The 27,102-nt window shown below is 60.4% G+C and overlaps 2 protein-coding genes across 8 annotated transcripts in view; both read right to left on the bottom strand.

Moving 5' to 3' along the window:
• Positions 1-57: 57 nt before the first annotated feature.
• BAIAP2L2 (BAR/IMD domain containing adaptor protein 2 like 2) lies at positions 58-21,579 on the bottom strand. Of its 4 annotated transcripts, none has more exons than XM_079774429.1 (14): positions 21,336-21,579; positions 20,173-20,248; positions 18,943-19,029; positions 18,460-18,521; positions 9,677-9,748; positions 9,362-9,478; positions 8,371-8,550; positions 3,726-3,878; positions 3,217-3,355; positions 2,845-3,073; positions 1,770-1,967; positions 1,255-1,462; positions 676-719; positions 58-500 (listed from the first exon to the last, which is right to left on the bottom strand). In XM_079774429.1, exons 1-14 carry the CDS (start codon positions 21,384-21,386, stop codon positions 425-427), a joined length of 1,692 nt encoding a protein of 563 aa, XP_079630555.1. In that variant the 5' UTR covers positions 21,387-21,579; the 3' UTR covers positions 58-424. The 4 variants fall into 4 exon arrangements, with proteins under 4 accessions (XP_079630555.1, XP_079630557.1, XP_079630556.1 ...); XM_079774431.1 differs by having other exon boundaries at positions 59-500; positions 8,404-8,550; positions 21,336-21,578; XM_079774430.1 differs by having other exon boundaries at positions 60-500; positions 1,770-1,964; positions 21,336-21,577.
• Positions 21,580-22,541: 962 nt separating this feature from the next.
• PLA2G6 (phospholipase A2 group VI) overlaps positions 22,542-27,102 on the bottom strand; it is a 44,500-nt gene continuing 39,939 nt past the window's right edge. For all 4 annotated transcript variants that reach the window (XM_079773863.1, XM_079773864.1, XM_079773862.1 and 1 more), the window contains 5 exons: positions 25,138-25,274; positions 24,583-24,737; positions 23,472-23,639; positions 22,970-23,043; positions 22,542-22,818 (listed from right to left, as the gene is read on the bottom strand). In XM_079773863.1, coding sequence (XP_079629989.1) covers positions 22,674-22,818; positions 22,970-23,043; positions 23,472-23,639; positions 24,583-24,737; positions 25,138-25,274 — 679 coding nt within the window. In that variant the 3' untranslated portion in view covers positions 22,542-22,673. The remainder of the gene's footprint in view (positions 22,819-22,969; positions 23,044-23,471; positions 23,640-24,582; positions 24,738-25,137; positions 25,275-27,102) is intronic.

The following is a 27,102-nucleotide window of genomic DNA, read 5'->3' as shown; positions in this document are numbered from 1 at the left end:
CACCTGCCCAGCCCCCAGACCAGAGACCACCAGTCCTGCTGCCTGTCCACTTGCTTTATTTCTGGTTGTTTACAAAAGTTCAAAGGGGACAAGTGGGGGCGGGGGAGGGTGTGTGTAAGGGGCTCCTCCCCACTGGGGTGGAGAAGGGGAAGGAGGATGGGGGCATGAGGTAGGCCCCCAGGGAGAGTCCTGGGGCCCCTGCAGGGGAAGAAGTGGGTCTGTCCCCGTCCCGCCTGCTTTCGTCTGAAGGTCCCAGACCCGTGCCAGGGCCTTGGAGCTGCTCAGGCTGGGGGCCTGGTCAGGGGAAGGGCACCCCCCGCCAGGATCAGGGCCCCGGCGTCTCGGATCCACTGCTGCTGCTGCTGCTGCCGCCAGCTCCGGGCAGGTGGCGGGGTGACCTCAGACCCCTGATGGAGGGAGGCCCTCAGCGGATGAGGGGTGCCGAGCGGTCGTTGGTGACAGTGGGACGCAGCTTTACGGTGGCAAAGGGGTTAGTGCCCCTGTGGGGGGAGAGTCAAAGAGAGGTCTCCAGCTGGCTGTGGGTCCAGGGAAGGCAGCCGGACATCTGAACCAGGTGTCCACCCTGCCTCCGTCCCCATCGTCACCCGCACTCACCCCCACCATCTCCCTCTACCGAGTGCAGTCCCCGCGGGCCCAGTCCTGGCCCAGACTCACCGAGGGAAGAGCTCTGGGGGCTGCTGCTCCCAGGACATGAGCTTCTGCAGGGGATGGAGGAAGGGCCGAGTCGAGGGGAAGGGGCAAGCCAGCTCCTGCCCTCCCTCTCCCCGTCTAGGAGGCGGAGGCCCCGCGGAGCCGGGCTCTGGGCGTGCAGCCTGGCGTCCTGAGGCCCAGGGTTCCGTGGGTTTCAGACCTGAGAAGCCTCCGGGCCAGAGGACCATCTCCAGGGCCAACCACCGCCCCAGGACACGACTGCGGTGACCTCGTGGGGAGGCGTTCCCTGTGTCGCTACCGCCCCCCCCCCCCCCCCGCCCGGGCTCTGACCCAGGACCCTGGTTTGACCTCCAGGGAGGCAGGGAGGACAGGCCTTTCCCAGTGCTCCCAGCAGGGCACCTGGGGCTCGAGTCCCTGAGATGAATACACCCCCCCACCCCCACCCCCTGCACAGAAGGGCAGACTGAGGCCAGGTGGAGGGGCCCCTCAGACACAGTGGCAAAGCAGAGAGGGTTCCCTGTCTGCAGTCTCCCTGCCCACTGGTGACCCAGGGTTGAGGACAGCTTGGGGGAGAGGGCTCACCTTGACATCAGTGGCCACCCCCATGCTGCCCATGCTACTTCGGCGGCTGCCAGGCAAGGGTGTAGGTGCAGGGCTGGGGGCGCGGCTCGGGACCCGGCTCGGAGTTCGAGAGCGGGGCTGGCCGTCCCAGTACTCGGAGGGCGCCGTGGGGTTGCCCGGCCGGTCCAGGAGGTCATCTAGGCTGTGGCTGCCCCGGAGCGGGTAGGACCTGAGCCCAGAAAGGAGGGGAAGGGAGGGGGTCAGGGGTCAGGCCCCATCTGCTGGGCCCCTGAGCTTCCTACAGCCTCCTCCCCGGCGCCTGGGGGAGAGGAGGCTATTGGCTTGCAGGCAGACCTGAGAGGAGGCAGAGGGATGGACACAATGACCTTCACAGTTAGAGATGGGGTGCCCCCTTCTCCAGAGGCTAAAGGGGGCTGGGCCCACTCAGGACTGCAACTCACAGATACCCCCCCGATGGGTGGGGTCACCCCCCACTGGAGTCCCCACCCCTGCCCCAACTCTGACCACCCAGGTACCTGGAAGGTAGCTCATTCATGGGGCTCATGGGGTTCATGGAGGTCACTGGGTTCAAGGGGTTCATGGGGTTCATGGAGGTCATGGGGTTCAAGGCGTTCATGGGGTTCATGGAGGTCACGGGGTTCAAGGCATTCATGGGGTTCACGGGCACCTCCTCCAATGGCTTCACATAGGCCTCGGGGAACCAGCCGCTCCTGCTGGGGAAGCAGAGGGTCCCCTAAGCAAAAGGCCCAACAACGGTGATCCAACCCCACTTCCCAGGGGAGCGCTGAGCCCTGGCACTGCTGGTGCGGCTGCTCCAGGGCTCGGCCGAGAGCAGCGCACTTCACCCCTCGAAGGAGGTCTTGCTCGGCATTCAAGGCCACCAGCCCAGCCTCGTGTCCCAGCACAGGCTCGGCTCCTTAGGAGGAGGAACTGGAGATCCAGAAGGAAAGCAACGTGTCCGAGGCCCTAGGGTCCCCCCTTCAATCCCTGCTCCCCGAGCACCCACCCGTGAGGGCCCGAGAGGAGGCACAGTCCTCCTCCCCAGGGGCTCCCTGCCTGGCTGGGGGCGGGCCACAAACATGATCACAGGGTGACAGCCAAGGGCAGGGCCACAGGCAACTGCAGGCTCCAGAGGAAGGCGCCCACGCCCAGGTGCCTGACTCCCAAAGCCCGTGCCCTCTCCTTCTCGGCCCAGCTGCTGCCCTCTGGGCCTGGGCCTGGCAGCCTGCCTGGAGCCTTTGCCAGTGCAGGTCCTTTAAGGATTTCCCTGCGAGTGACCGTAAGGAGGGGAGCGGCCACCTGCAAGGTCCCAGCACTGCCTCTGGCCTCAGAGGGGAAGCTGTCCCCTCCCCCGGTGTCCGGTGCACAGCAGGTGCTCATAATGAGGTTTCTGTCATGTTCCGCTGGTGAGTCTTCCTTCTCCCACCTGGCAAGCGCCTGCACCCTGACCTTGGTAAGGGGCTCTTCCTCCCTCATGGAGTGGATGGGGAACCTCCACCAGGGAAGTCTCAGCTGGAGGTCAGGCCACCGGGGTCCCCCCGCGCCCCCCACCCCCCCGCCCTCCCGCCCCCCGGCCTCCAGCCCACTCACGTGGAGGAGCCCTCCAGCTTGCCGTAGAGCCAGCCGTTCTGGGCCTCCGCCACCAGCACCTCCACGACGTCTCCGGCCGAGAAGCGCAGCAGCGTGTGGTTGGCGCCCTCCGAGTGGGAGACGAGGGCGCGGACTCTGCGGGCGCCCCCGCCGCCGCCGCCCCCGCCGCCCGGGCGCTCCCCGAACGAGTTGGAGCGCGAGCGCTGGGCGCCGCCGGCGTAGAGCGAGGCTGCGGGGAGGGCGCGGCACGTGGGTGGGAAGTTCTCCCGCGTCCGCCCGCCTGCCCTCCGGCTGCAGCGCCGCGCCGCCCCCTCCCGGACCCGCGCCCCGCGCCCCGCGCCCCGGCCGCCCCCGCTCGGCGCGGGCACTCACAGGCAGACGGCGTCCGGGGCAGGGAGCGGCGGTCGGGCTCCAGCTGGGCCGCGGGCCGCGCCTCGGTGGGCTCGGGGCCGTAGGAGCCGGAGCCGGGCCCGCTGCGGGGGGAGCCGAACTCTCCCAGAGGCCTCGGGGGCTGCGAGGGGAGAGGGCAGGGGAGGGTGGGGCGGGGAGGGGCGGGGCCGCGCGCCCTAGTCCAGCCCCCACCCCCAGTCCCAGTAGTCGGCGTAGGGGTTCAGGGGCCGGTGGCCCAGCCACCAGGGGGGCGCCGAGGCCGCGCCGGGGCGGAACGGCCAGGTCGGGGGCGCTGCGTAGAGCGGGACCCTGGGCGGGAGGAGGCTCCGCGCGGAGGGCCACAGGCCCCAGGGCCCCACGGAGGGCGCCGGGGACAGCGGCGGGGGCATCAGTGGCGGCGCGAAGAGCGGCGGGGGCACGAGTGGAGGCGCGAATAGCGGCGGGGGCACGAGTGGCGGAGGGAAGAGCGGCGGGGGCGCCCAGGGCCTCACCATGTCCAGGCGGGTGGGCGTCAGGCGGCCCGAGGGGTAGGGCGGCCCCAGCACCGGGCCCAGCAGGCCCGGGGAGTGGGCCCGCGACGGGTTGCGGCTGGCCTCCGACTGCTCCTTCCACAGCAGCACGCGGTTCTGGAGCGTCCCCCGGGCCTGGGGTGGGGGGTGAGAACACGCGGTCACCCAGGTCCAAGGCCCCCCAGGATCCTGGAGACGCTCAGGGGCACGCGGAGGAAGGCAGAGCCTCTGTAGCTGTCAGGAGCTAAAGGTCATGGGGGCGTCACTTTGGATCCGCCCACGGCCCACGCACCCCCACTTTTGTCAAAGGCCCCTCAGGCCCCCTGTGTGTGCTCTGGGCGGAGTCCTCCCACTGCCCTGCGGCGGGAGGGTAGCCTCATCCTCCCGGCTGCAGGGACGGACTCAGGGATGGCACTTACCCCAAAACCGTGGCCATTCAACCCCCGTGCTCACCCCGGAACAATCGGGAGAAATCTATCCTTTTACCTCGTGGGGTTTGCTAATAGGCAGAGTGAAGCCAACACAGAAAGCTACAGCTAAGCGACAGACAAAGGCAAACTTCTGATGGCATCGGCTGTGCCCCGGGGCCCACCTACACCCGAACCCTGAACTTCCCAGTCAGGAAGGGAGCGCCTTCCGGTTGAAGCCCGTTGGAGCAGTGCTCTCAAGAGGCCTTTCAAACACCGCGTTCCCAGTGCATCCTGCAGTCACATGGCACCCCTTTTCCGGGGTCCCCAGGACAAGGGCATCGAACTCTGAACACTTTCAAGGACACACACTCAGCAGCTTGGGGTAGGAGGGCTTTAAATGTCAGGCCTGCGGTGTATATGAATCATGTTTTAAATGTTCTGTATTTTATGATTCTTTGAGGCTGCCCCTCCCGTGGAGTGGAGAATCCCTAGGAATCCTGAACAGCTTGCCCCTGGACACGCCTTTCCTATGCAAACCAGCCAATCCAAAGCGACTGGTGTATCCCCAGCCACTTCCTTTAACTCACCCATCAAGCCAGTATTTCCCCTAAATCAGCCCAGAGCCAGGTCCCAGACACACAGACACCACCCCTGTGCCACAGAGCCCACTGAAGCGGCTCAATCCTGCACTGGCTTCCATTTACCTCTCCTGGTTGGCCCCTGCCTTCCATGGAAACCATAATAAATTCCTGGGCCATGATTTCCTCTCGCTCCCTCTGCCTCTTGACCAACCCCTGGTGCTTCCCACGTGGCCCTGGGTGGCATGGCGTGACCCCTGCTTTTGGGAGCTGCGATATGTGATAAACTGTTTTCAGTGGTATTAATCTGTGTGGTCACACAGTCACCTCTGTAAATTAAACCCATCAGAACCCTGTTCTCCAATTTTAAATTTAATTTTTTCACGTTCTTTTTTAAATATGTTTTTATTGCCCTAGCTGGTTTGGCTCAGTGGATAGAGCATTGGCCTGCGGACTGAAGGGTCCCAGGTTCAATTCCAGTCAAGAGCACATGCCTGGGTTGCGGGCTTGATCCCCAGTAGGGGGCATGCAGGAGGCAACAGATCAATGATTCTCTCTCATCATTGATGTTTCTATCTCTCCCTCTCCCTTCCTCTCTGAAATCAATAAAAATATATTTAAAAAAAATATGTTTTTATTGATTTCAGAGAGAGAGGAAGAGATAGATAGAAACATCAGTGATGAGAGAGAATCATTGATCAGCTGCCTCCTGCACTCCCCACAGTGGGGACTGAGCCCACAACCGGGACCTGTGCCCTGACCCGGAATCAAACTGTGACCTCCTGGGTCATGGATCTATGCTCAACCCCTGAGCCCCGCCCGACGAACTCCTCTTTTTATTCAAGCATTCCGTCCGCGAGGGATCGGCCAAGCTCCAGCCCGTCAGCTTAGGAGTAACGAAAGCTCCCTCTTGTTGAGTGTGCACTCTGCCAGGCCTAGCATTAAAGGCTCCGCCTGCATTGTTCTTCCTGGATTCTCACAACGGCTCTGGGAGTGTGTGCGAGTCTAGCTCCGTTCTATAGAAAAAGATGCCGAGGGTCAGAGCAGTCAGCCACCGGCCCCAGGCCTGGCCTCCGGCAGCAGGGAGGTGGCCGGCACCGGCCTGGGGGGGCTTCCTGTGACTGCCCTTCGATGCCACTCCCGTCTCCCAGGCCCTTCGGCTGGGAACCCCAGCGTGCTCTCCGGCAGCAAAAAGGCTCAGGGTCTCACATCACAGGAGCAGCTGGGCAGCTGGCCACGAGGGGCAGTCTCTCTGTTGCCCTGCATAGTAATTAGCAAACCCCACACAACAAAGGTCTCTGTGAGCCTGGTTCAGAGGCGGTGAGCACAGCGAGACCGTGAGGTCCTGCACAGCATATTTTTTACAGGTTTTTTTGGTCTAGTTTGACACTATTCAGTGGAGAGCGCCTGCCAGGGCAGCAGGGGGTTCCTGGAGTGATGGCCACCACGCGTGGCTCACGCTGTTGTCCAGGAGGCAGGGACTCTCACACGTTGTTGGTAGAAGTGTGACTTGGTATACCCAATGCCTACATCCTGGGACTCCCAAACTCCATTCCTGGGAATTTACCCTGGAGATGGGCTTGCATAGTGGGACCTGACCCACTGGGAGGCGCTACGGGCAGTGGGAGGCGTGCTATTCGAGGAGACCCCGACTAAGCAAGGACTGATCGCTTCGGACAGCGAGAAGGACGCCTTCCGGTGCCAGGAGTCACAGTCCTCTGCATCTTGTTCTGAACCTCGTGTGTCCGCTATAGCAGCAGGTAAACATTTATGGCTAACTAGCTTAGGAGTTAGGTCTTGTATGTCCTCAAGCCCAGCTGGGCCAGACAACAGGCTACCCACTCCTCATACCCCGGGAAGCCAGGCTCATCCAGCCCAGGCCCCTCCTGGGAGACCACCCAGCAGGAGGCAGCCAGGGAGGGGTCCGCTGGAGGTTAACTGTTAGGACACAGGCAGAAAGGAGTTTCCTTCCAAAGAAGATATACGAGTGGCCAATAAGCACACGAAGAGATGTTCAGCATCGTAGTCACCAGGGAAATGCAAATCAAAACCACAACGCACTCACTAGGGCAACTACAAGCAAAAAGGGTGAGCCCTGGCCCGTGGGCTCATTTGGTTGAACATTGACCCATGAACCAGGAAGTCAAGGTTGAATTCCCAGTCAGGGCACATGCCTGGGGTGCAGGGAGAGAGAGAGAGAGAGAGAGAGAGAGAGAGAGAGAGAGAGAGAGAGAGAGAGAATGTGAATCCTGCCTGGTGTGGCTCGGTTGGTTGGAGCATTGTCCTGTACACTGAAGGGGGGTGGGTTCAATTCCCAGTCGGGGCACATGCCCTGGTTGCAGGCTCGATCCCCAGTGCAGGAGGCAGCCAGTCAACGATTCTCTCTCATCATTGATGTTTCTATCTCTCCCTCCCTCCCTCCCTCTCCCTTCTACTCTGAAATCAATAAAAATATATTTTTTTAAAAAGATGAAGATAAATATATGTGATTATGAGGGTCACAAAGTGAGGTCATCATGGGTAGAGATGAGGACAGTAGAATTTCCAAATTAATAAAGGGGAAGGGAAACGTATAGTAACTCAACCACGTGACACAAACAAGAATGGGAGGAAAAGAAGAAATGACAAAGTAAATACAGTTACATGAACTTATCCAAAAGCAATAAGACAGGTACATCAGTTGTTAGGCAAGAGGAGGAGACCGAATTCCTCTGTGAGAAGACAGATGTCAGATGGGTCAAGCATAAAAACTGAGCTACTAGTATATGTTAGTAACAGAAAACACACTTAAAACGAACAGATGAACCCAGCCAGCGTGGCTCAGTGGCTGAGCGTCGACCTATGAACCAGGAGGTCAGGGTTCAATTCCCGGTCAGAGCACATGCCCAGGTTGTGAGCTCAATCCCCCTGTGTGGGGCATGCAGGAGGCAGCTGATCAATGATTCTCTCTCATCATTGATGTTTCTATCTCTCTCTCCCTCTCCCTTCCTCTCTGAAATCAATAAAAATATATATTTTTAAAAAACGGAGGAGAGAAGAGAAAGTAGGAAGGGCAATATTAATTTCAGACAAAGTGGAATTAAAAGCATTAGACTGGATTATGGGAGACAGAGCCTAAATGGCAGCACTAACCCAGAAGGTATAACACTCATGAACCCACAGCACTAAACAACAAGGCAGCGAAATACAGAAAGCTGGACCCATTAGAAATACAATGAGAAATGAAAAAAATCTGATTGGTCTTAGCAAATAGAAAAGCGTAGAGGATTTAAAGTACGGGATAAAATTAACAGACAATAACTGAATTTGTGAATGGGAAGTATATGCAAGCAGGAATGAGAAAGTAACTGGTTCATACACGAATGAATAAGTGCATGAATTAGTGAATGATGTGAGCATAAACAAAACCATGAGTGAATAAATGCACGAATATCTGATGGTACAAATAAACACAGAAATGAGTAAAAAAGGAGTAGATGGAGAGAGAAAATAAATAAAATATCTACAGAGGAAGAGAGAAGGCAAAGGAGGGAGGGAGGGCGGTTCCTGTGTGCGGCCCCGAAGAGCACAGCCCCCGGGCCCCAGTGCTGTCCCGGCCCGGCTCACCCCGGGCCCCGGCGCTGTCCCGGCCCGGCTCACCCCGGGCCCCGGCGCTGTCCCGGCCCAGCTCACCCGACCGAAAAACTGCAGGAACGTATTGGAAAGCAGCAGGTGCTTCTCAGCCAGGAACCGGTAGCGCCGCTTCTCCTCCAGCTCAGCCGCCCGCTGGCTCTCAGACACGAAGGTCTGCATCTGTGCGTGCAGCCGGTTCACACTCTCCTGGGGGGAGGGGGTCTTGGCTGGAGGCAGGGGGTGGGTGCCTCCTCCCACCCACCTGGAGCGCCAGCTCTCTGAGCCTCCCTGACCTCCCTGACCCAGCCGCCTCCTCCGGGGGGCCTCCCCTGAACACCCAGCCCGTCCTAGCTCCCGGGCCTGCCCTGTCACAGGCAGCTGCATCCTCCTGAGCCTGGGCTCTGTGTCCCCCCAGACGTCCCTCTGTCCCCAGCACCCAGCTCGGGGCCCAGCACAGAGGTGGTGCCCAGGGAGACTGGTTTAATGAAAGGGCAGAGGAGCTGATTAATAACCCTCTGCTTGGGAGGGAAGATTCTGAAAAGATGAGTTTATTAGAGGAGCCAGAAGAGGAGATGGAAGGAGACGAAGGTCTTGGAGAGAGGCCAGGGCTGGGAGGAGGGGCCCTCGGGAGGTGGGGCCCGGGGGAGGCTGGCCTTAGCCAGGGGAGGAGAGCCGGCCTGGGCAGGCGGGCGGGGAAGGAGGCTGGGTTACACCCTTGCTACTGGGTTCAGGAGCTCATGACCAGTGGTCTCCGGTTTGCTCAGTGAAGTGGGGGAAGCAAGGGAGGTGCTAGGGTTTTGGCGGGGCCTGGGGCGCCCGGGGAGGGCCAGGAAGTGATGGGGCAAGGAGCAGCACTAAGGGTGTCCCTGACCAGTAATTCCCACCCCCTCCAGGGGCTGGCTGACCTCACCAGGGGCTCTGGCAAGCCACACTCCTGGGCCTGGCCTGGTGCTGGCGGGGGGAGCTCAGGAGGGTATCAGAGGCCCCCAGAGACCAGTCCTGTCGCCAGCCCTCGCACCTTCATCTCCCGCACATTCTTGTCCCTCTTGCGCTCCATGCGCCACAGCTCGGACATGCACTTCTCCAGGTTGGCCGCTCGGTGGCGGTACTCGATCTCGTAGTGCTGGCGGCTGTCCTGGGGTGGGGCGGGGTGGGGGACGGAGGCCCACGTCAAGAGCTCTGGACGCCTGGCCCATGGGTCAGAGCGCAGGACGGGCAGGCAGCTCTGTGCCCTGGGGCCGGGCACTGCCCAGCGCGGGCCTCAGGGTGCCACCTGTCCGGCGGGAGGAGGGTCCCGCCCCGAGGGGCAGGGCCGAGGCGGGGCCAGACTCACTTTGATGAACTGCATGTCCAGCTTGGTGTTCTTCTCCATGTGCTGCAGCAGGTCTCCGTGGAACGTCTGCACCTGCGCGGAGGGCAGGGTGGTCAGGCCCCTCCCCTCTCAGGCCCCAGCCTCCCTCCACTGCCCACGCAGACCCATCGCCCACCCAGGGCTCGCACACCAGGGCCCAGTCGTTAGAGAAATGGGCGGAGCAAGGGCCCTGGCTGGAGGAAGGATTAAATGTTAATCGTGAGAAACATTAGTGTGGCGCTGCGTTCCAAACACCCTCGATAAATGTGCCAGCGGCCCCTGGTTCTACTCCTGGTCTCCGCCTGTGCTTTGGCGACGCCATTCCCCGTGCCCGGATTCCCCACCAATCTTCAAACGCCTGCCCCCTGACCGCCCGGCAGGGTGGCCGCTCAGTCATTTAGTTCCTGAAAGGCGTGTGCATCTGTCCCGTCACTGCCCACGCCTCCAGCCACCGGACAGGATCTCTTGCTGGGTCCTCTCCAGCCCTTTTGTATGAGCAGCGAGCACTGTGGGTAGGCGCCAAGCCTGACCCATCTCTGCATCCTTGGCACCGTGGGCAGGGCGGGGCCCAGCAGAAAGGTGCTCCGGACTGTTGATGCCTTAGCTGCGGGGTGGTAGGCTCCCGTGACAGGTGAGAGGAAGGCGGCTGACCACTGCGTGAGCCTCAGGAGAGCTACTAGTAGGTCCTAGTTCGGGTTGTGTCTCCAATTTGCTTTGTGATTTTGGACAAGTTGCTGCCCCTCTCCGGGCCTCAGTTTCCCCACCTGTAACAGTAAAGGTGTGGCAAGGTGCTGCTAAGGCCCGGCCCTCTAAACCCGATGAGCTTTGTTTTGGGGCCTCAACGGTCGCCTGGCACAGTCCGCTTGTGCCCCCCTGGTGTTCCCTGGGTCCCTCTGCATCGCTGGGGCATCGGATCTTCAACCCTCCCCGCGGCCCTCTTTGCCCTGGAGTTCGGGCTGCACAGGGAGCGGGAGGAGCATCTCCCACCCGCTGCCCCGCCGCCTCTGGGACGTCCACCTCCGCTGGCATCTACCTCCTGCCACGGGGTTCTCCCTGCTGTGCTGCAGGGGCTCTGTCCCCCGGGCTAGGGCATCGCCCAGAAAAGGAATGCTGGGAATTTCCTTCCCGGATGCAGGAAAACCAGTAAATATAAAAGTTCTGAATTGTAACTTTTTCTCCCACAATTGTTTCTGAAACCTTGGTAATTTACAGTCTATAAGGGGCTGGCCATGCCCTAAACCCCTGAGCTGTGGCTAGCAGTGTGTGTGTGAGTGTGTGTGTGAGTGAGTGAGTGTGTGTATGTGTGTGTGTATGTGAGAGTGTGTGAGTGTGTGTGAGTATGTGTGTGTATGTGAGTGTGTGAGTGTGTGTGTATGTGAGTGTGTGTGAGTGTATGTGTGAATGTGTGTGTGTGAGAGTGTGTGTATGTGTGAGTGTATGTGTGTGTGAGTGTGTGTGTATGTGAGTGTGTGTGAGTGTATGTGTGAATGTGTGTGTGTGAGAGTGTGTGTATGTGTGAGTGTATGTGTGAGTGTGTGTGTGAGTGTGTGTGTGAGGGTGTGTGTGAATGAGGGTGTGAGTGTGTGTGTGTGAATGAGGGTGCGAGTGTGTGTGTGTGTGAATGAGGGTGTGAGTGTGTGTGTGTGTGAATGAGGGTGTGAGTGTGTGTGTGTGTGAATGAGGGTGTGTGTGTGTGGGGGGTGGGGCGTGTGTGTATGTGTGAGTGTGTGAGTGAGTGTGTATGTGAATGAGGGTGTGTATATAAGTGTGTGCGTATGTGTATGTGTGTATGTGTGTGTGAGAGTGTGTGTGTGTGAGTGTGTGTGTGTGAGTGTGTGTGTGAATGAGGGTGTGAGTGTGTGTGTGTGTGAATGAGGGTGCGAGTGTGTGTGTGTGTGAATGAGGGTGTGAGTGTGTGTGTGTGAATGAGGGTGTGAGTGTGTGTGTGTGTGAATGAGGGTGTGTGTGTGGGGGGGTGGGGCGTGTGTGTATGTGTGAGTGTGTGAGTGAGTGTGTATGTGAATGAGGGTGTGTATATAAGTGTGTGCGTATGTGTATGTGTGTATGTGTGTGTGAGAGTGTGTGTGTGTGAGTGTGTGTGTGTGAGTGTGTGTGTGTGTGAGAGAAGTGTGTGTATGTGTGAGGGTGTGTGTGTGAGGGTGTGTGTGTGTGAGTGTGTGTGTGTGAGTGTGTGTGTGTGTGAGAGAGAGTGTGTGTATGTGTGAGGGTGTGTGTGTGAGGGTGTGTGTGTGTGAGGGTGTGTGTGAATGAGGGTGTGAGTGTGTGTGTGTGTGTGTGAATGAGGGTGTGTGTGTGTGGCGTGTGTGTATGTGTGAGTGTGTGAGTGAGTGTGTATGTGAATGAGGGTGTGTATATAAGTGTGTGAGAGTGTGTGTATGAGTGTGTGTTATGAGCTGCGCTGAGTACACGCTTCTGGCCTGTGTGGGCCCTTTAGCTGGATCCACGGGAAGTGCGGCTTCCCAACCTGCGAGACCTCCCAGGCGGGAGGCGCCCACCGTCCTCCTGGCCCTGCCTCCCACGAAGACAGGTCAGGATTCCTCCTGAACACAGAGCTCGGGCTCTGAACATCCCCACATCCTGCTAAACTGCCCAACAGAAACCACAGGCTTAGGGGAGGTGGGGCTGGGGCCGACTTTGAAACCCAGACAAGCGTGCAACCAGCTCTAGGAAAGAGGGCCTGGCACCTGGGAGGCGGACCTGAACTGCACTGAAGGCCACAGGGAATACCAGAGGCACCAACCAACAGAACGGACATGCTGGCGCGCCTTAGCTCCTGCAGAGCCGGCCGGCTGAGGAGGCCGAGGAGGAAGTGGGGCTGTCATGCGGGGGGGCCGGCAGGCAGGGGACACCGGCCCCCGCTGAGAGCCGGGGAGGCCGGGGTGCAGGAGATTGTTTCAAATGTCCTTGTAACACTGACAGCAGACAAGTTGGGAGCTTTGTGCCTCCTCTTACTTCTGTTTTCCTCTTCCCTCTCCTCTTGCCTGGAAACACTGCCGGTGCACAAGCCACCTTCCATCATATGACGTCACTCCTGCTTCCGAGCCCACGAGGCTGAGCCACCCGCGGCGATGGGTGGACAGAGGGGTGGTAAGGCGTCCCATTGCCGCGGCCTGACTGTGGCCGCAGACGGGGAGGAGGCCCAGCCGAGGCTGCCCGATCGGGGGGGCCCGGCACACGGCTGGCTCGATGGGAAGCCTCGAGCTCCCGGAGAAACGGTCTGTGAGAGGATGGTACTCAACGCGGACTTTGCGCTCCCGCAGTGGAGGGAGCGGACGGCTGTCAATATGGGCAGGTGGCTTTGGAACAAGGAAGTCCCCACCCAGGGGCTGAGGAGTCTAGCAGGTCAGGACAGAGACTTCTCCCCTGCCCCCACGTTTCAGCTCGTCCTGGGAGCTCCGTGCAGCGGCGGAGGGCAGCCCGCTGCTGGGCACATGCCTGCCAGCTCTGTGCTCGCCCAGGAACTCACTCTCTCAGACTCTGCCATCTCCACGGGAGACCCCCTAGAAGGAACTGCCTGTGGGCCGAACCCCATTTGTCCTTGAATCCCCCGCAGTCAGGCTATGCCCTGCCACGCCAACAAAATGCTTTTGTCGAGGTCACGGAGACTCCGTGTTGCTAAGTCAGTTCTCCGGCCTCACCCACCTCAGCCAGCCATCACCATGGGGCGCGATCGGCCACTCCTTCCTCCTGAAACACCTCTTCCCCCGGCCTCCAGGCAGCACCCTCTCCTGTTCTCTCACCCCCACCCCTCGCCGCTCCGTCCTTTGCTGCGTCCCCCCATCTCCCTGATCCTTTAACGCTGGGTGGACCCAGAGCTCAGGCCTTGGGCCCTTCCCTTCCTCACTACGCCCACCCCTCGAGCTCCCGCCGTCCCTATGCTCAGACGGTCATCCCAGCCCCCACCTCGCCCCCAAACGACAGCTTCCTCTGTGCGGCTGATGCTGCCACCCTCCCATTGTCTCCCGATCACCACCTCACACTCTTCATGTCTAAACTGAGCCGACCTCTCCTCTCCATCCAAACAGCTCCACATTCAGTTTTCCCACCTCAGCTAATGGCAACTCCACCTGTCCAGTTGGTCAGGTTAAAACCTTGGGGTTACCTGGACTTTCTCCTTTCTTTTGCAACACACATCCAACCCAGCAGGAAACCTCATTGGTTCTGTTTTCAATCTGATGTCTTCTCAACACCACCGCTGCTGTAACCCTTTCCCCAGCCACACCTCCCTCTTCTAGGTTACTGCAATCACCTCCTAACTGGTCTGCTGCTTCTGCTTTTGCCCTCCACAGCTATTTTATTCTTTGAAAATTATTTTTAAATTGATTTCAGAGAGAAAGGGAGAGGGGGAGAGAGATAGAAACATCAATGATGAGAGAGAATCACTGATTGGCTGCCTCCTGCACACCCCCTACTGGGGATTGAGTGCACAACCCAGTCATGTTCCCAGACCAGGAATTGAACTGTGACCTCCTGGTTCAAAGGTTATGCTCAACCACTGAGCCATACCAGCTGGGCACTATTTTTAGTATAGGAGCCAGAGTGATCCTACTAAACTATAAGCCAAACAATGAACAAGTGGAAAATGATATTTTAAAATGCCATTTACAAATGACTTCAAAAGACATCAAATACCTAGAAATAAAACTATCAAAAGATGTGCAAGACCGTTACACTGAAAATGACAAAACATTGCTATGAGAAATAAATAGAGAGGCATACCATGTTCATGGATCAAAGGACTAGATATTATTAAGATGACCATTGTTTACAGATTAATGAAATCCCTATCAAAATCCCAGCAGGCTTTCTTAGCGAAATTGACAAGCTGATTCTCTAATTTATAGGGAAATGCAAAGGATCTTTAATGGACTAGACAATTTTGAAAAAAAAGAAAAAAATTCTTAGACTACTTGATTTTAAGACTTACTATAAAGTGACAATAATTTATACAGTGTGGTATTGGTATGAGGATAGACAAAGATACTGATGGTCAGAGTAGAGCAGCGATTTTCAGTCTTTATCTCATGGCACACATAAACTAATTACTAAAATTCTGCAGCACATCAAAAAACATATTTTTTTTTTCTGATCTAACTAAAAAAGGTATAATTTTGATCATTCACACAGAATAGCTATTGTTGTGTTGGCTGTTGTCATTTTATGTATTTGACAATCTAAGGGGGAAAAGGTCAGTGCCCCTGACTAAATAGCCAGGCACTGCACGTTTTAAAAATTATTGTGGCACACCGGTTGAAAATCAATGGAGAGTTCAGAAATGGACCTAAACATATAGGACAAATCCATTTTTGACCAAGACACCAAGTCAATTGAATAGGGAAAGGGAAGTTTTTTTTAAAAAAAATGGTCTGGAACAACCAAATATCTGTCCAGGGCAAAAGGAACCCTGACTCCCTCTCACTTCATACACAAAAATACATTTGAGATGGATCACAGACATAAGTGTAAAGCCCAGAACATAGAACTTCTACCAGAAAACTAGGAGACTACCTTTGCGATGGGGGTAGGCGAAGATTTCTTGGGTAGGACACAAGCACAGACCGTTTTTTAAAATTGCCAAGTTGGGCCCTGACCGGTTTGGCTCAGTGGCTAGAGCATTGGCCTATGGACTGAAGGGTCCCAGGTTTGATTCCAGTCAAGGGCATGTAACTTGGTTGTGGGCACATCCCCAGTATGTGCAGGAGGCAGCTGATTGATGTTTCTCTCTCATCGATGTTTCTAACTCTCTATCCCTCTTCCTTCCTCTCTGTAAAAAATCAATAAAATATATATTTTTTAAAATTGCCAAGTTGGGCTTCATAAAAATTTTAAATTTCTGGTCATCAAAGACACCATTAAGAAAATGAGTGGACGAGCTACAGACTGGGAAAAAACATTCACTGTACAGACATCTGACCAAGGACCCATGTCTTGACTATATTGAAGAACACGGAAAGTCAGCGATAACAGTAACCCAATAAAAAGCGGCCAAAAGACTAAATAAACACCTGCAAGAAGATATGCAAATGTCCAGCAAGCCCATTAAAATCACCAGTCCACCAGGATATGCAAAATGTAACCACAGTGAGGTACACCATTCCCTAGCCATGAGGACCTGGGCTGTGACTGGGCAGGATCAGAAAGACTGACAGCAGGGACGTGGGCAAGGACAGAGCGCCCGCAGCCTCAGACCCGCTGGCGGGAGAGCAGATAGTCCAGGGACTTCCGAGAGCGCTCCGGCAGTTTCAAGTACAGCTAAGTATATATCAGCCCTAGGGCCTGTCATCCACTCCTAGGTGCTTACCCAAGAGAAATGGAAATACATACTCACAAAAAGACTTGTACACGAATGTTCACTGCGGCCCTAATTTTCCTTCCTTTTCTTTTTTTAAATCCTCACCCGAGGGTATTTTTTCCATTGATTTTTAGAGAGAGTGGAAGAGGGAGGGAAAGACAGAGAGAAACATTGATGGATCGATTGGTTGCCTCCTGTACGCGCCCCACCAGGGCCCAGACTGGGGAGGAGCCTGCAACTGAGGTGCGTGCCCTTGACCCGAATCAAATCGGGGACCCTTCCTTCAGTCCGCAGGCCGATGCTCTATGCACTGAGCCAACCCAGCGAGGGCCCAGCAGCCCTATTTCTAATAGCCCCAAATGGAAAGCAACCTCAATGACTGTCAACAGAAGAAGAGGTAAACAAATCGTGGAATATGCGTACAATGGAAGACCAGCAATGAAACAAAACAAGCATCCATGCCTGCAACAGCAGGAGTTAAACGTACAGACGCTATGCTGAGCGAGTGAAGCCGGACACAAAGGAAGGCCGAGGGCACAGTTCACACGGACCCACCCCTCCCGGCTCCGGCTGGGTCTGGCTCCGCTCTTGGGGACGGCGGAGCTGTTGTCTGCGGGACCCCCAGTGCCTACGGCAGCGCCTGGCACAAGGCAGCGAGGAGCTGTCCAATGAATGAGCCGGAGAGGAAGACGGCCTCGGTGTGTTCTGCCCAGGGTGGTTCTGGCCGCGGGCCCTGCCTGTTGTCACAGCCAAGACACGGGTGCCGAGATGGCAGCTCTTTTTACAGAGGGGCCTGGGTGACACTGTCCCCGTCCGGCCCAGGGTGCCACAGGGACCGGGGAGCCGTCAAACACAAGGACTGGCGGCCCCGGGCTGCCCGCGAGGGCCGGGCTCCACGACTCCCGCCCAAGCCCAGGAGGCGGTGCGGGCTCAGAGCTGCATCCACCTCAGAGCGCCGGGAGGGCCCGGGGGGCGGGGGGGGTTGTGCGGGTGGACACACAGTTTCCGCTGGTAAAACTGTTTCCCCTTTCAACCTGGTAACCAAACTGAGTATTTAATGGTGTCCCTGAGTTTTAGGGTCCCCCCCCCCCACATGTTTGAGAACCACGGACCGTCACGATCTGTTGAAATTCCTTCAGAACCTTCTAAGGCCCCTCACCACCGCCCCACCGCCCCGTGGCCCAGCCCCGGTCTTTGGCTCCGTCCCCCATGGATGCCGCGCTCATGCCCACGCTTGGCCACTGCGCCCTTTCGGAATGCCCGCTCTCCCCCCCTCTGGCCACGCCCCCCGCCCCTTCCCAGCTCACTCTTCCCTCTGAGTCCTGAGCTCTGCTCAGTGCCAGGCCCCGTGCCAGGCGCCGAGCTGCAGAGAGACCACATCCCAGCAGAGCTGAGTCTCGGCAGGACAGAGGCAGGGAAGTAAAATTTCCTTCTAATCATCACAGCTCAGGGCCTCGAAGGCCCGGGTGCCAGGCCAAGGGTGTGTACGTATCCATTCCACGGAATCCTCACAAGAGCCGCCAGGCAGGTATTGTGATTGTCTCCATTTCACAGACAGATAAACTGAGGCACAGAGAGGTTATGCCAGGACAGCTCACCCACGGTCACAGAGCCAGGAACTGGTGAGGCTGGGCTTTGACCCCAGGTGCTCCTAAATGCCAGGTGCTAAGAATAGAGGGGAGCACCTGTTGGAGTCAGAGGGAGGACGGACCGAACCTGCCCAGGAGTCAGGGGGGCTTCACGGAGGAGGGGGCTGCTGTGCTGGATGGAGGGGGGGGGCTTCTGTCTGAAAGGACAGCAGAGTAGCAGCCGGGGGAGGCCTAGCCTGTGACTGGGGTGCAGCATTTCGGGGTGGCTGGGCTGTGACTGGGGTGCAGTATTTCGGGGTGGCTGGGCTGTGACTGGGGTGCAGCTCTTCGGGGTGACTGGGCTGTGACTGGGGTGCAGCACTTCGGGGTGGCTGGGCTGTGACTGGGGTGCAGTATTTCGGGGTGGCTGGGCTGTGACTGGGGTGCAGCTCTTCGGGGTGACTGGGCTGTGACTGGGGTGCAGCACTTGGGGTGGCTGGGCTGTGACTGGGGTGCAGTATTTCGGGGTGGCTGGGCTGTGACTGGGTGCAGCAGGGCCCGCACGTCCCCCCTGAGAAGCTGGGCCAGTTCCCGGGTGGCAGGGTGTGGAGGGCTTTTCCAGGGGCGGGACAGAGAGGAAAGGGAGGGCGGGAGGGGGGCACGGGGCCACCGCCCTGGCTCCTCTCAGCTGGAACCTGGGAGAGTGGCTGCCTCTGAGACTCAGTTTCCTCCTCTGCCAAGTGGAGACAGACCAGGTCCCTGCCTCCCCGGTGGCTGCGGCCAGAACAGACGCTGCAGACCCACCGCCTGGCAGTGCGGCGGCCCGGGTCCGAGGAAGGCCTCCCTCAGGCGGGATGTGGACGGTGACCCCGGTCAATACTCACCACCACCTCCAGGTCAGAGTTCAGGTGGCGCTGGGTGTCTGACATCTGCACCAAGATCTCACCTAGGAGCCCCAAAACAGTGGCTCAGTGAGGGCTCCGCCCGCCCACTCCGCCCATCAGAGGCTCCAGAGGGCCTGCCTGAGGCTGCACTTCGGGCCAAAGTCCTGGGTCTCCCCAGGCTCTGGCCTCCCAGCGCCGGTCCCAGCCCTGAGGGAGGGAGGGAGGAGCCTGGGCCCAGGAGAGGCGGGGCTCTGCCCTGGCTGCGGGGCCTGTGTCTGGGGGGGCTTCCTGGAAAGGCGAGTCTGGAAAAGGAATCCCCTCCTGGCCGAGAACGAGGGGCTAGTGGGCAGGGGCTGTGAGGAGGCCCCGGGAGGCAGGCAGTGCCTGGAGCCTGGACAGCGGAGGAGGCCTGGGGAGGAGAGGGGCTGGGGAGCCCCGAGGCCCCCAAACGTGTGGGGAGCAAGTGCGAGGGGAGCCCCTTACCCAGGATCTGCGAGGTGGAGCTCTGCAGGGCCTGCTCCCCGATCTTCTGAATGGCGCTGAAGTACACCTCGGCCGCCTCGGACAGTGCTGCGGAGAAAGAGGGGTCCAGCCCTAGTCCCTCCTCCAGCCGCCCCACCCTTCCGGGGACCCCTCCTCCCACCAGAGAGAGTGTGCAGGGGGCACGGTGGGGAATGGGTGGGTGCAGTGAGAGGGAGGTGGGGTTTGGTGAAGTGGCACAGGCCGGGATAAGGGGGCAGCGTGGGATGGGTTCTCCCTACGGGGCAGGGCCTGGCGCTGTTCGGGACTTTGGTGTGGTCTCTCCTGGGTGGGGGTGCAGGCATCTGTGTGTGCCCATAAGGAGGGTGGATGCAGGTGTGGGGTGGGGTGGGGCAGGTGAGGGGTGGGTGCAGGTGTAAGGGCGGGGTGGGATGGGTGAGGGGTGGGCGCAGGTGTAGGGGCGGGGTGGGATGGGTGAGGGGTGGGTGCAGGTGTAGGAGCGGGGTGGGGTGGGTGAGGGGTGGGCGCAGGTGTAGGGGCGGGGTGGGATGGGTTAGGGGTGGGTGCAGGTGTAGGAGTGGGGTGGGGTGGGTGAGGGGTGGGCGCAGGTGTAGGGGCGGGGTGGGGTGGGTGAGGGGTGGGTGCAGGTGTAGGGGCGGGGTGGGGTGGGTGAGGGGTGGGTGCAGGTGTAGGGGCAGGGTGGGATGGGTGAGGGGCGGTGCAGGTGTAGGGGATGGGTGGGGTGGGTGAGGGGTGGGTGCAGGTGTAGGGGCGAGGTGGGGTGGGTAAGGGGCGGGTGCAGGTGTGGGGTGGGGTGGGTGAGGGGCGGTGCAGGTGTAGGAGTGGGGTGGGGTGGGTGAGGGGTGGGTGCAGGTGTAGGGGCGGGGTGGGTGAGGGGCGGTGCAGGTGTAGGAGTGGGGTGGGATGGGTGAGGGGTGGGTGCAGGTGGAGGGGAGGGGTGGGTGGGTGAGGGGTGGGTGCAGGTGTAGGGGCGAGGTGGGGTGGGTGCAGGTGTGGGGTGGGGTGGGGCAGGCTCAGGGTGTGGTGTGGGGGACAGACTTTGACTCTGAAGAACAGAAAAGCAGGGTGGGGCTGGGTGTACCCCCGGCCTGTCCATCCTATAGGTGGCTCGTGACCCTCCTGGCGGAGAGGGTGCCGCTGAGAAATGGTGAATGGCTGCCTGTGTGGGGGGCGGAGGACCTGGGTGGGGTGGGGTCTGTGGCGGGCACTCACCGTGGAAGGCCCGCAGGTAGTTGTTCCCCAGGTACACCAGGTTCTCCAGGGCGGGGTTAAACTGCTCCAGGATGCTCTGGGCCCAGGCGAGGGCGCGAGGGTGAGAAGAAGCAGGAATGATGGGCAGAGGCAAGTCACTGGGCCTCAGGAGCAGGGCACCCCTAGCCCCATGGGAAGCCTCCAAAATCTGGGGGAGCCAGCCTAGAAACCTGGGGTCACCCAGAATCCTGCACGGGCCTCAGTGGCCATCTCTGTTCAAGACCAGGCCCCCTGGCCAGCTCCTGCTCACACGCCTAACCTGAGGGTCCTGAGCCCCGCTGGGTGAAGCCTGCCGGTCTGCCGCAGTCCCCAGCTGGGCAAGCAAACCCGGGCCCGAGGCCAGGCCTCGCTGGCCTGCACACACGGGCTGCCCACGGTCACCTCAGAGGCAGGGGCGGATCTTGCCCCCCTCAGAGAAGAGCCTTCTGGGAGCAAGGCCACCCCAAGCACGGCCCGTGCTGGGCACTCCGTGGTGGAGGTGATCTGGACTGGGACTTGGGTCTTGTTTCAAATCCCTGCAGCCCCTCTGCCTCCCTTGGTGACCTTGAACAAGCTGTTAACCTCTCCGGCCTCAGAGTTCTCTCTACCAAATGGGGGATCGGTTTGACCCCACAGGTAGGTGTTGTGAGGCCTGTGAAAGGGGCCTGCACAGGTGCTCCATAAACGTCTGGAACCTGCAGCAGCCCCTCTGCAGTGCAGCAGGGAGTCTGAGAGAGCGGCTCAGCCACGAGTGAGACAGAGAGACAGGAGACAGACAGAGAGGCAGAGACACAGAGAGACAGAGAGACGCCCCACTCCCAGGCGGCGGCTCTTGGGGCCCTGCTCCCAGCTGCAGCCGGGCCCTGTCCTGCCTCACCCAGCGTCTGGGAGGCGGAGGCTCCTGCTGAGAGCGGCTCAGCAGGCCCGTCACTCACTGGGTGACTGTGGACAAACCCCTGCCCGGGAGCCTCAGGTTGGGGCTGGGGTGACTGACTGCCCCCAGAGACTCCCCCAGCCCCATGCCCGCAGCTGAGCCCGGCCCGGCCCCACGCCTTCCCTGCCGCAGCCACGCCCGGCCTGTCCTCCGGAGCTGGCCCAGCCTTTGGGCCCTGGGCCGTGCCGGGCCTGGGCCGCAGTGTGCTCACCTTGTAGATGGCCATGGTGGACCTGTAGAACTGGTCCATCTCGGGGGCCATGGAGCGGCTGCACCCGGGGCTGAGCAGCAGGCTGGTGCGTGCAGGGCTGGGAGCACCAGATCGGGACCGTCTGTCTGTCTGTCCGGTGCCTGCTGCTCAGCGGTAGTGGAGGAGGCCACAGAGTGGGACCTAGAGATGGAGGGCCGGCCAGGAGGAGGCGGCAGCTTAATTATTCACCAGCCGGGATGTCAGCATGCGATCTGGGGCGTAACCAGACCCGGGGAAGGCATCCTGTGACGCGGGCGGGCTCGTGTGACCTGCCCTTCAATTATTTACCCCCCGGAGCGGCGGCTGGGGGCATGTGTGATGAGCCTCTCTGAGGTCACCGCCACCTCAAGGACCAGGCCCGCCGGCCAGCCGGACGGAGCCCCTGGCTCTGGGAGGAACCCTGCCCACCGAGGGGCTAGGACTGCTGGTCGCCCTCCCCCAGGACCCTCCCTGACAACCCCCTGGAGGCTGAACACCCAGTGGGGGTCACTGTTGTCAGCTTCCGGCTCTCCCCTGAGCCCCTCAGACCTGCACCTCGAGCGCCCAGCCCACGTCTGCTGCGGCCGTCCAGCCATGTGTGCTGGAGGGGGGACAGCACCCCCTCCAATGTGGCACAGACCCGGGCAAGCCTTGGCCCTGCTCGCTCACTGCGGGACACCGAGCCCCGCCCCCTCTGGACCTCATCCGCTCCCGGAAAATGGGTCTCTCTCTTGCCTGCCTCCACTGGGGCAGGTGGGCCTGGGGCCACCTCAGAACACCCTCCCCAGCCACACGTGGGGAGGCCTGGAGGAAAGGAGGTCCCCCCGCCCCAGGGAGCCGGGAAACAGAGCAGCCAGGGGAGTGGGCACAGGAAGACGAGGGTCAGGCAGAAGGTCAAGGCTGCGGGGAGCTGGTGGGGGGGGGACTCACACCACAGTGCACGCAACACAGGGCAACCGGAATCAAACCGTTTATTTCACAGTTTGGGGCGCCCCGCCCCATCATAAATCACTGTCTGTCGGGAGAATCACAAGTCCAGGAGCGACCGTTGGGAGCTGAGGCAGCTCACAGGTGGGGCAGCGAGGGTGCAGGTGGCTGGGTGGGTACGAGGTACAAAGTTGAATGGGGCACCCCACTCCCGAGTGTGGGCTCCCCTGCTGATGGGGTGGCCGGTGGCCGGTTTCAGTAGCTTCTCTAGCCCCACCCCCAGGGAAGAGGGCAGAGGCAGATGGGCGGCTGCACCCCAGAGGACCCGAGGAGCCCAGGGCTGGGCAAAGGAGGGCGCCCTTAGTGTCGGAGTGCGAGGCGGCGGGGCGGGGCCTAGGGGGACAGCAGCAGCTGGATGAGCTTCTGGAACTGCTCCTGGTGCTCGTGAATGTAGACCTCGGTCTCCCAGAGCGCGTTGACCAGCACGGTGTCGCTCACCTCGTCCAGCATGATGTCTGCCCCCAGCTGGGGGTTCAATCTGCCCAAGTCAAGGAGGAGGGGTCACCCCAGGACTCTTGGCCTGGGTGGGGGAAAGCAATGTCCCTGCCAAGGGCTGGGGTGCGGAAGGCCACCACGTCTGGCCAGGCCAGGGAGTGGGGCTGGGGCTGGGGCTGAGGGCCGGCCCTCACCTGAAGTACTGGATGCCGACCATCTCGCACCAGGCCCGGGCCCGGTCCACGGCCCGCCCGTCTGGATCCGTGCACTGGGGAGAAGCAGCCTCCGTGAGCACCCAGCCCCCCCACAGCCCCGCCCGGACCCCTTGTCTGGCTCAGCCACCCCCTGGTGTGGGCAGGGTCTGGGGCTCACAGGTGGCTCAGCAGCATCACTGAGGGTCAGGGAGTGTGATGGGGTGGGCGGGGCTGAGTGGACAGCCTCCACGCCCCCCCCTGAAGCCTTTGCCATCAGACGTCCTGCAGCCGCTGAAGGGAGGCACTGCAGCTAAAGATGCTGGAACCCCTGCCCAGGTGGTCACAGGGTCCCCTCTGGCACTGAGACGGAACCGGGGCCCCTCCCTGCGCTGGCTAACGAGGATCCACAGAGCCCCTGACACGCGGGTGGCACAGAAGAGGGGAGGGCACCGTCCTGGGGCTGAGACCTGGAAGGTGGGCCTGGGGAGGGGCCCATACTCACACAGTCCACCACCATTTTGCCCAGTTCCTTGGCCCCAAAAACAGTTTTCGCCAGTTCCCAGGGGTTGCTGGGACGGAAGACGTCCACACAGGTCACGGGCACCTGCGGGGACTTCCCTGTCCCCAGGGAGACGACGATGGAGAGTTTCTTCACCTTGTGGCCCTGACCCTGGTGGGGACAGGACGGGGTAGGCAGAGGAGACCTTCCCCCGGCGGGCCTTTCGCGGGGAGTGAGGCCCGGAGGGGGCCCTGGGGGCACAGGCGGGAGGCGGACCTTTTGCGGGGAGTGAGGCCCGGAGGGGGCCCTGGGGCGCAGAGGCGGCTGCGGACCTTCCTCGGGGAGTGAGGCCCGGAGGGGGCCCTGGGGGGGCAGAGGCGGGGAGTGAGGCCCAGAGGGGGCCCTGGGGGGGCAGAGGCGGGGAGTGAGGCCCGGAGGGGGCCCTGGGGGGGCAGAGGTGGCTGCGGACCTTCCGAGGGGAGTGAGGCCTGGAGGGGACCCTGGGGGGCAGAGGCAGAGCGGCGCCTGTGGAGGGGCGGCGCCTGTGGAGGGGCACCGCCTGGGCTGCCTCCTTTGCTCGGGGAGTCACTCCACACAGAGCGGCTTAGAGGATGTCACAGGACCTTCCTCACCCCACAGCCTCCTCCCTCCAGGAAGCCTGCCCTGCCAGGCCTGGCCCCTAGAGGGCGCTCACCCTCTGAAGGCAGAGCCCTGGCTCGCCACCCAGGGTGCGTGAGAGCTTAGCGCTGACCAGAGCGGTGACCACAGCCAGCAGGCCATGCGCACTCGGGTCAGGCGCTGCCCTGAACGCTTTACAGGGCGGAGCACAGGGCGCCTCCTGACCACCCCCAGGCCCCGACGACCAGCCACCCACTCAGTGGCTGAAGGCGAGGGCGGGCAGAGCCAGGACCCAAGCCCAGAGGCCGCTGCCCCACGGGTCCCGACCGGGCTCGGAACCGCTCTGGGCACAGTGCTTCGGGCAGACACACCGGCCACGCAGGCACATGTGAGACAAAGCTGCCGCTGAGAGCGCAGGCAGTGACCGCACAGGTAACCCCAGATCTGCTGAGCAGGGTGGGGGCAGGGCAGCTTGTTAACCTGAGGTGGCTCTCACCTTGCGGATCATGTCCTGGTTGTACTCGTGGATCTCGGTCATGGCGTCCAGCGTGGGGTTGTTGGCCAGCAGCCCGCCATCCAGGTAGCGCCCGCTCGGCCGGAAGTAGGTGGGGGCTGCCCCGCTGCTCCGGGCTGCCCGCCACACCAGCTGCTCTGAGGGTGGGGAGGAGGGTGGCCCAGCTCTTCAGACCTCAGTATGCGTGTGTGTGTGCATGTGTGTGTGCATGTGTGTGCGTGCGCCTGTGTATATGTGTGCACGTGTATATGCATGTGTCTGTGTATATGTGTGCATGTCTGCATGTGTGTGTGTGGCATGCTGTCTGCCCCTCCTCCCCCGTGGAAGGCGGGGTGCAGCTGAGGACCTCCGGGGCCTCCTCTAGCTGCCCGAGGCCTGACAGCACCCCACTTTGTCCGTCCTCAGCCAATAAAGACTCAGGGCAGCAGATGGGAGGGGGTGGGCTAGGGTGCCCAGTGACAAGCCTACGGCTCCACCCGCACCCCACGGCCTCGCAGGTCAGTCGCCTCCCACAGATGCGGACAACGTGGTTCTAACCTGAGGGCTGAGTTGGAGGCTTGAGGTTAATGTTCTGGCTGCAGCGGGGCTCCCGTGCACACTCCGGGGCCTCGTAATTGCGGAAGAGGTGGAGCTCAGCCGGCTGCCGGTCCGACAGCGTCCCTGTCAGCATCACCCTGGAGAGGAGCAGGAACAGGAACAGGACGGCTGTAGTCGCTGACTGCCCCCCACCACCCTCACCCCCTGCCGCCGGCAACCCACTCCTGGGAGCGCGTCCTCTCTCTCGCACGCGTGGAGGTGGGCGCCCGGGGCTGCTCACGGCAGCAGCATTTGTCCAAGCACCAGACTGGCAACAACGGAACTGCCCACGTGCTGGCCGGCACTGCCGCGGTCCCCACCCAGTGGGGCCCGTGTCGCTGCAGAAGGACCAAGCAGCTCTCGGAGCTGATGGGCACCGAGCACCGAGATTTGTGGCCAAGTAGAAGAACCAGGCTCGGGACAGTGTGTGTTATGCCACCACTTATTTAACGACAAATCCCCCCAAAACCCATGTACCTATTTGCTTGGTGGGAGGGTAACTCTGAAGGGCCATGAGCGGCACTGGGGACAGGGGGCCGCAGCTCAGGAGACCTCCCCGTGTCCCCTGTGGCCCCCCTTCCATGTCCTATCTGCCATGAGAGTCTGCTGAAGAAGATTCCTACTTGTCTGAGAGACCAGGCACCCTTACATACGTGGGGAGTGCAGACCGGCACAGCCCCCGGCAAACTAACATGCAGGAGACTCTCGTCAGTGCCCTGGCGCTCTGGCCTGGAAGCCACGTAGGAAATCTGCCCTAAAGGAATCCTCCAGTCACAGCGCCGGCTTCCGGGCACGGCTGTCGTCTCGGGGCAACGCATGTTGTGAAAAGTGAGCCCCTTGAAGCAGCAACAGCGGGAGAGAGCGAAGTGCTGTTCCGGCCACTCAGAGTTACCCTTGGAGGGGGTCAGAGTCACACAGAAACGCATTTGTCATACTGTAAAGCCAGGTATAAAGGGAGGGAACAAAAACTCTGCCTAGGAAAAAATGCTAGTCTTCCATTTCTGGGAATACTGTGGAAAGGCAATTTGAACAATCTTTCCACTGGAAAAGAAATTAAAAGCTGGGAAAGATATATTTTTTAAAAATCTACTTAAAAGCACAGACCTGACAAGACAGAAAGGGAATGCCAGGGTAAGTCCCGAGGAAAAGCAAGACCCCAGAGCGGTCAGCGAGCGCAGGCCCAGCTTCGACCTGGCGGCCGATACCAAACTCCGTCCACTTACACTTCAGGGCCGAGGGCCTCCTGGGCCAGAGGGACAGAGTCCAAGTCCAGGGCCCACCAAAGGTTAGGGGTCTAAGGAGAGACCCTCCCTGTATTAGGCTGGGACCCCAAAGGGCTATACTCTTGGATAAGGTAAACCAGAAATAAGCCTGCCCCTTCCGCCATCCCTGCAGGCCAGGCGGAGGTGCGCGGTGCTGGACAGAGGAGGGAGAAAAGATCCCGGAAAGGAGTAAGCAGAAGCCAGCCCTCCTCCAGATCTGTGACCGCGCCTCGCCTGGGGAGGCCTCAAGTCCTCACGTCAAGAATTCAGTTAGAGTGGCCCTAGATCGGGGGGGAGGGGGGGGCCTTTTCCTGCCAAGGACCATTTAGATATTCACAACATCAGATACAGCAGGAGTTTTTAAGTTGCTCTGGGGTGGGGAGAATACGAAGTAGTGGTGCTGCAGGCTCCTCTGGAACCTCCTACACATGGCTGCTGTTTTCTCAGCTCACCTATCTCCCAACCAGGTGAGCCTTCCTACCTAGTAGGTGCATCCATTACCTCTCCGAACCCCCCCCCCCCCACTCCCACTCCCCTCCTCCCCACAGCAAAGAAGTCCTGGCTGTGTGCGGGAGGAGAACCGAGCCCTCTGAGCCTAGGACATGCAGGAGCCCCTCATTTCCATGGGATGAAGCTGCCCGTCCCCCCAACCCCCACCCCCGAA

Source organism: Cnephaeus nilssonii (assembly GCF_951640355.1).
Source record: "Cnephaeus nilssonii genome assembly, chromosome: 6".
NCBI classification, from domain to species: Eukaryota; Metazoa; Chordata; class Mammalia; order Chiroptera; family Vespertilionidae; genus Cnephaeus; species Cnephaeus nilssonii.
The sequence above is the reverse complement of the archived record's forward strand: the minus strand, read 5'-3'. Positions and strand labels throughout refer to the sequence as shown.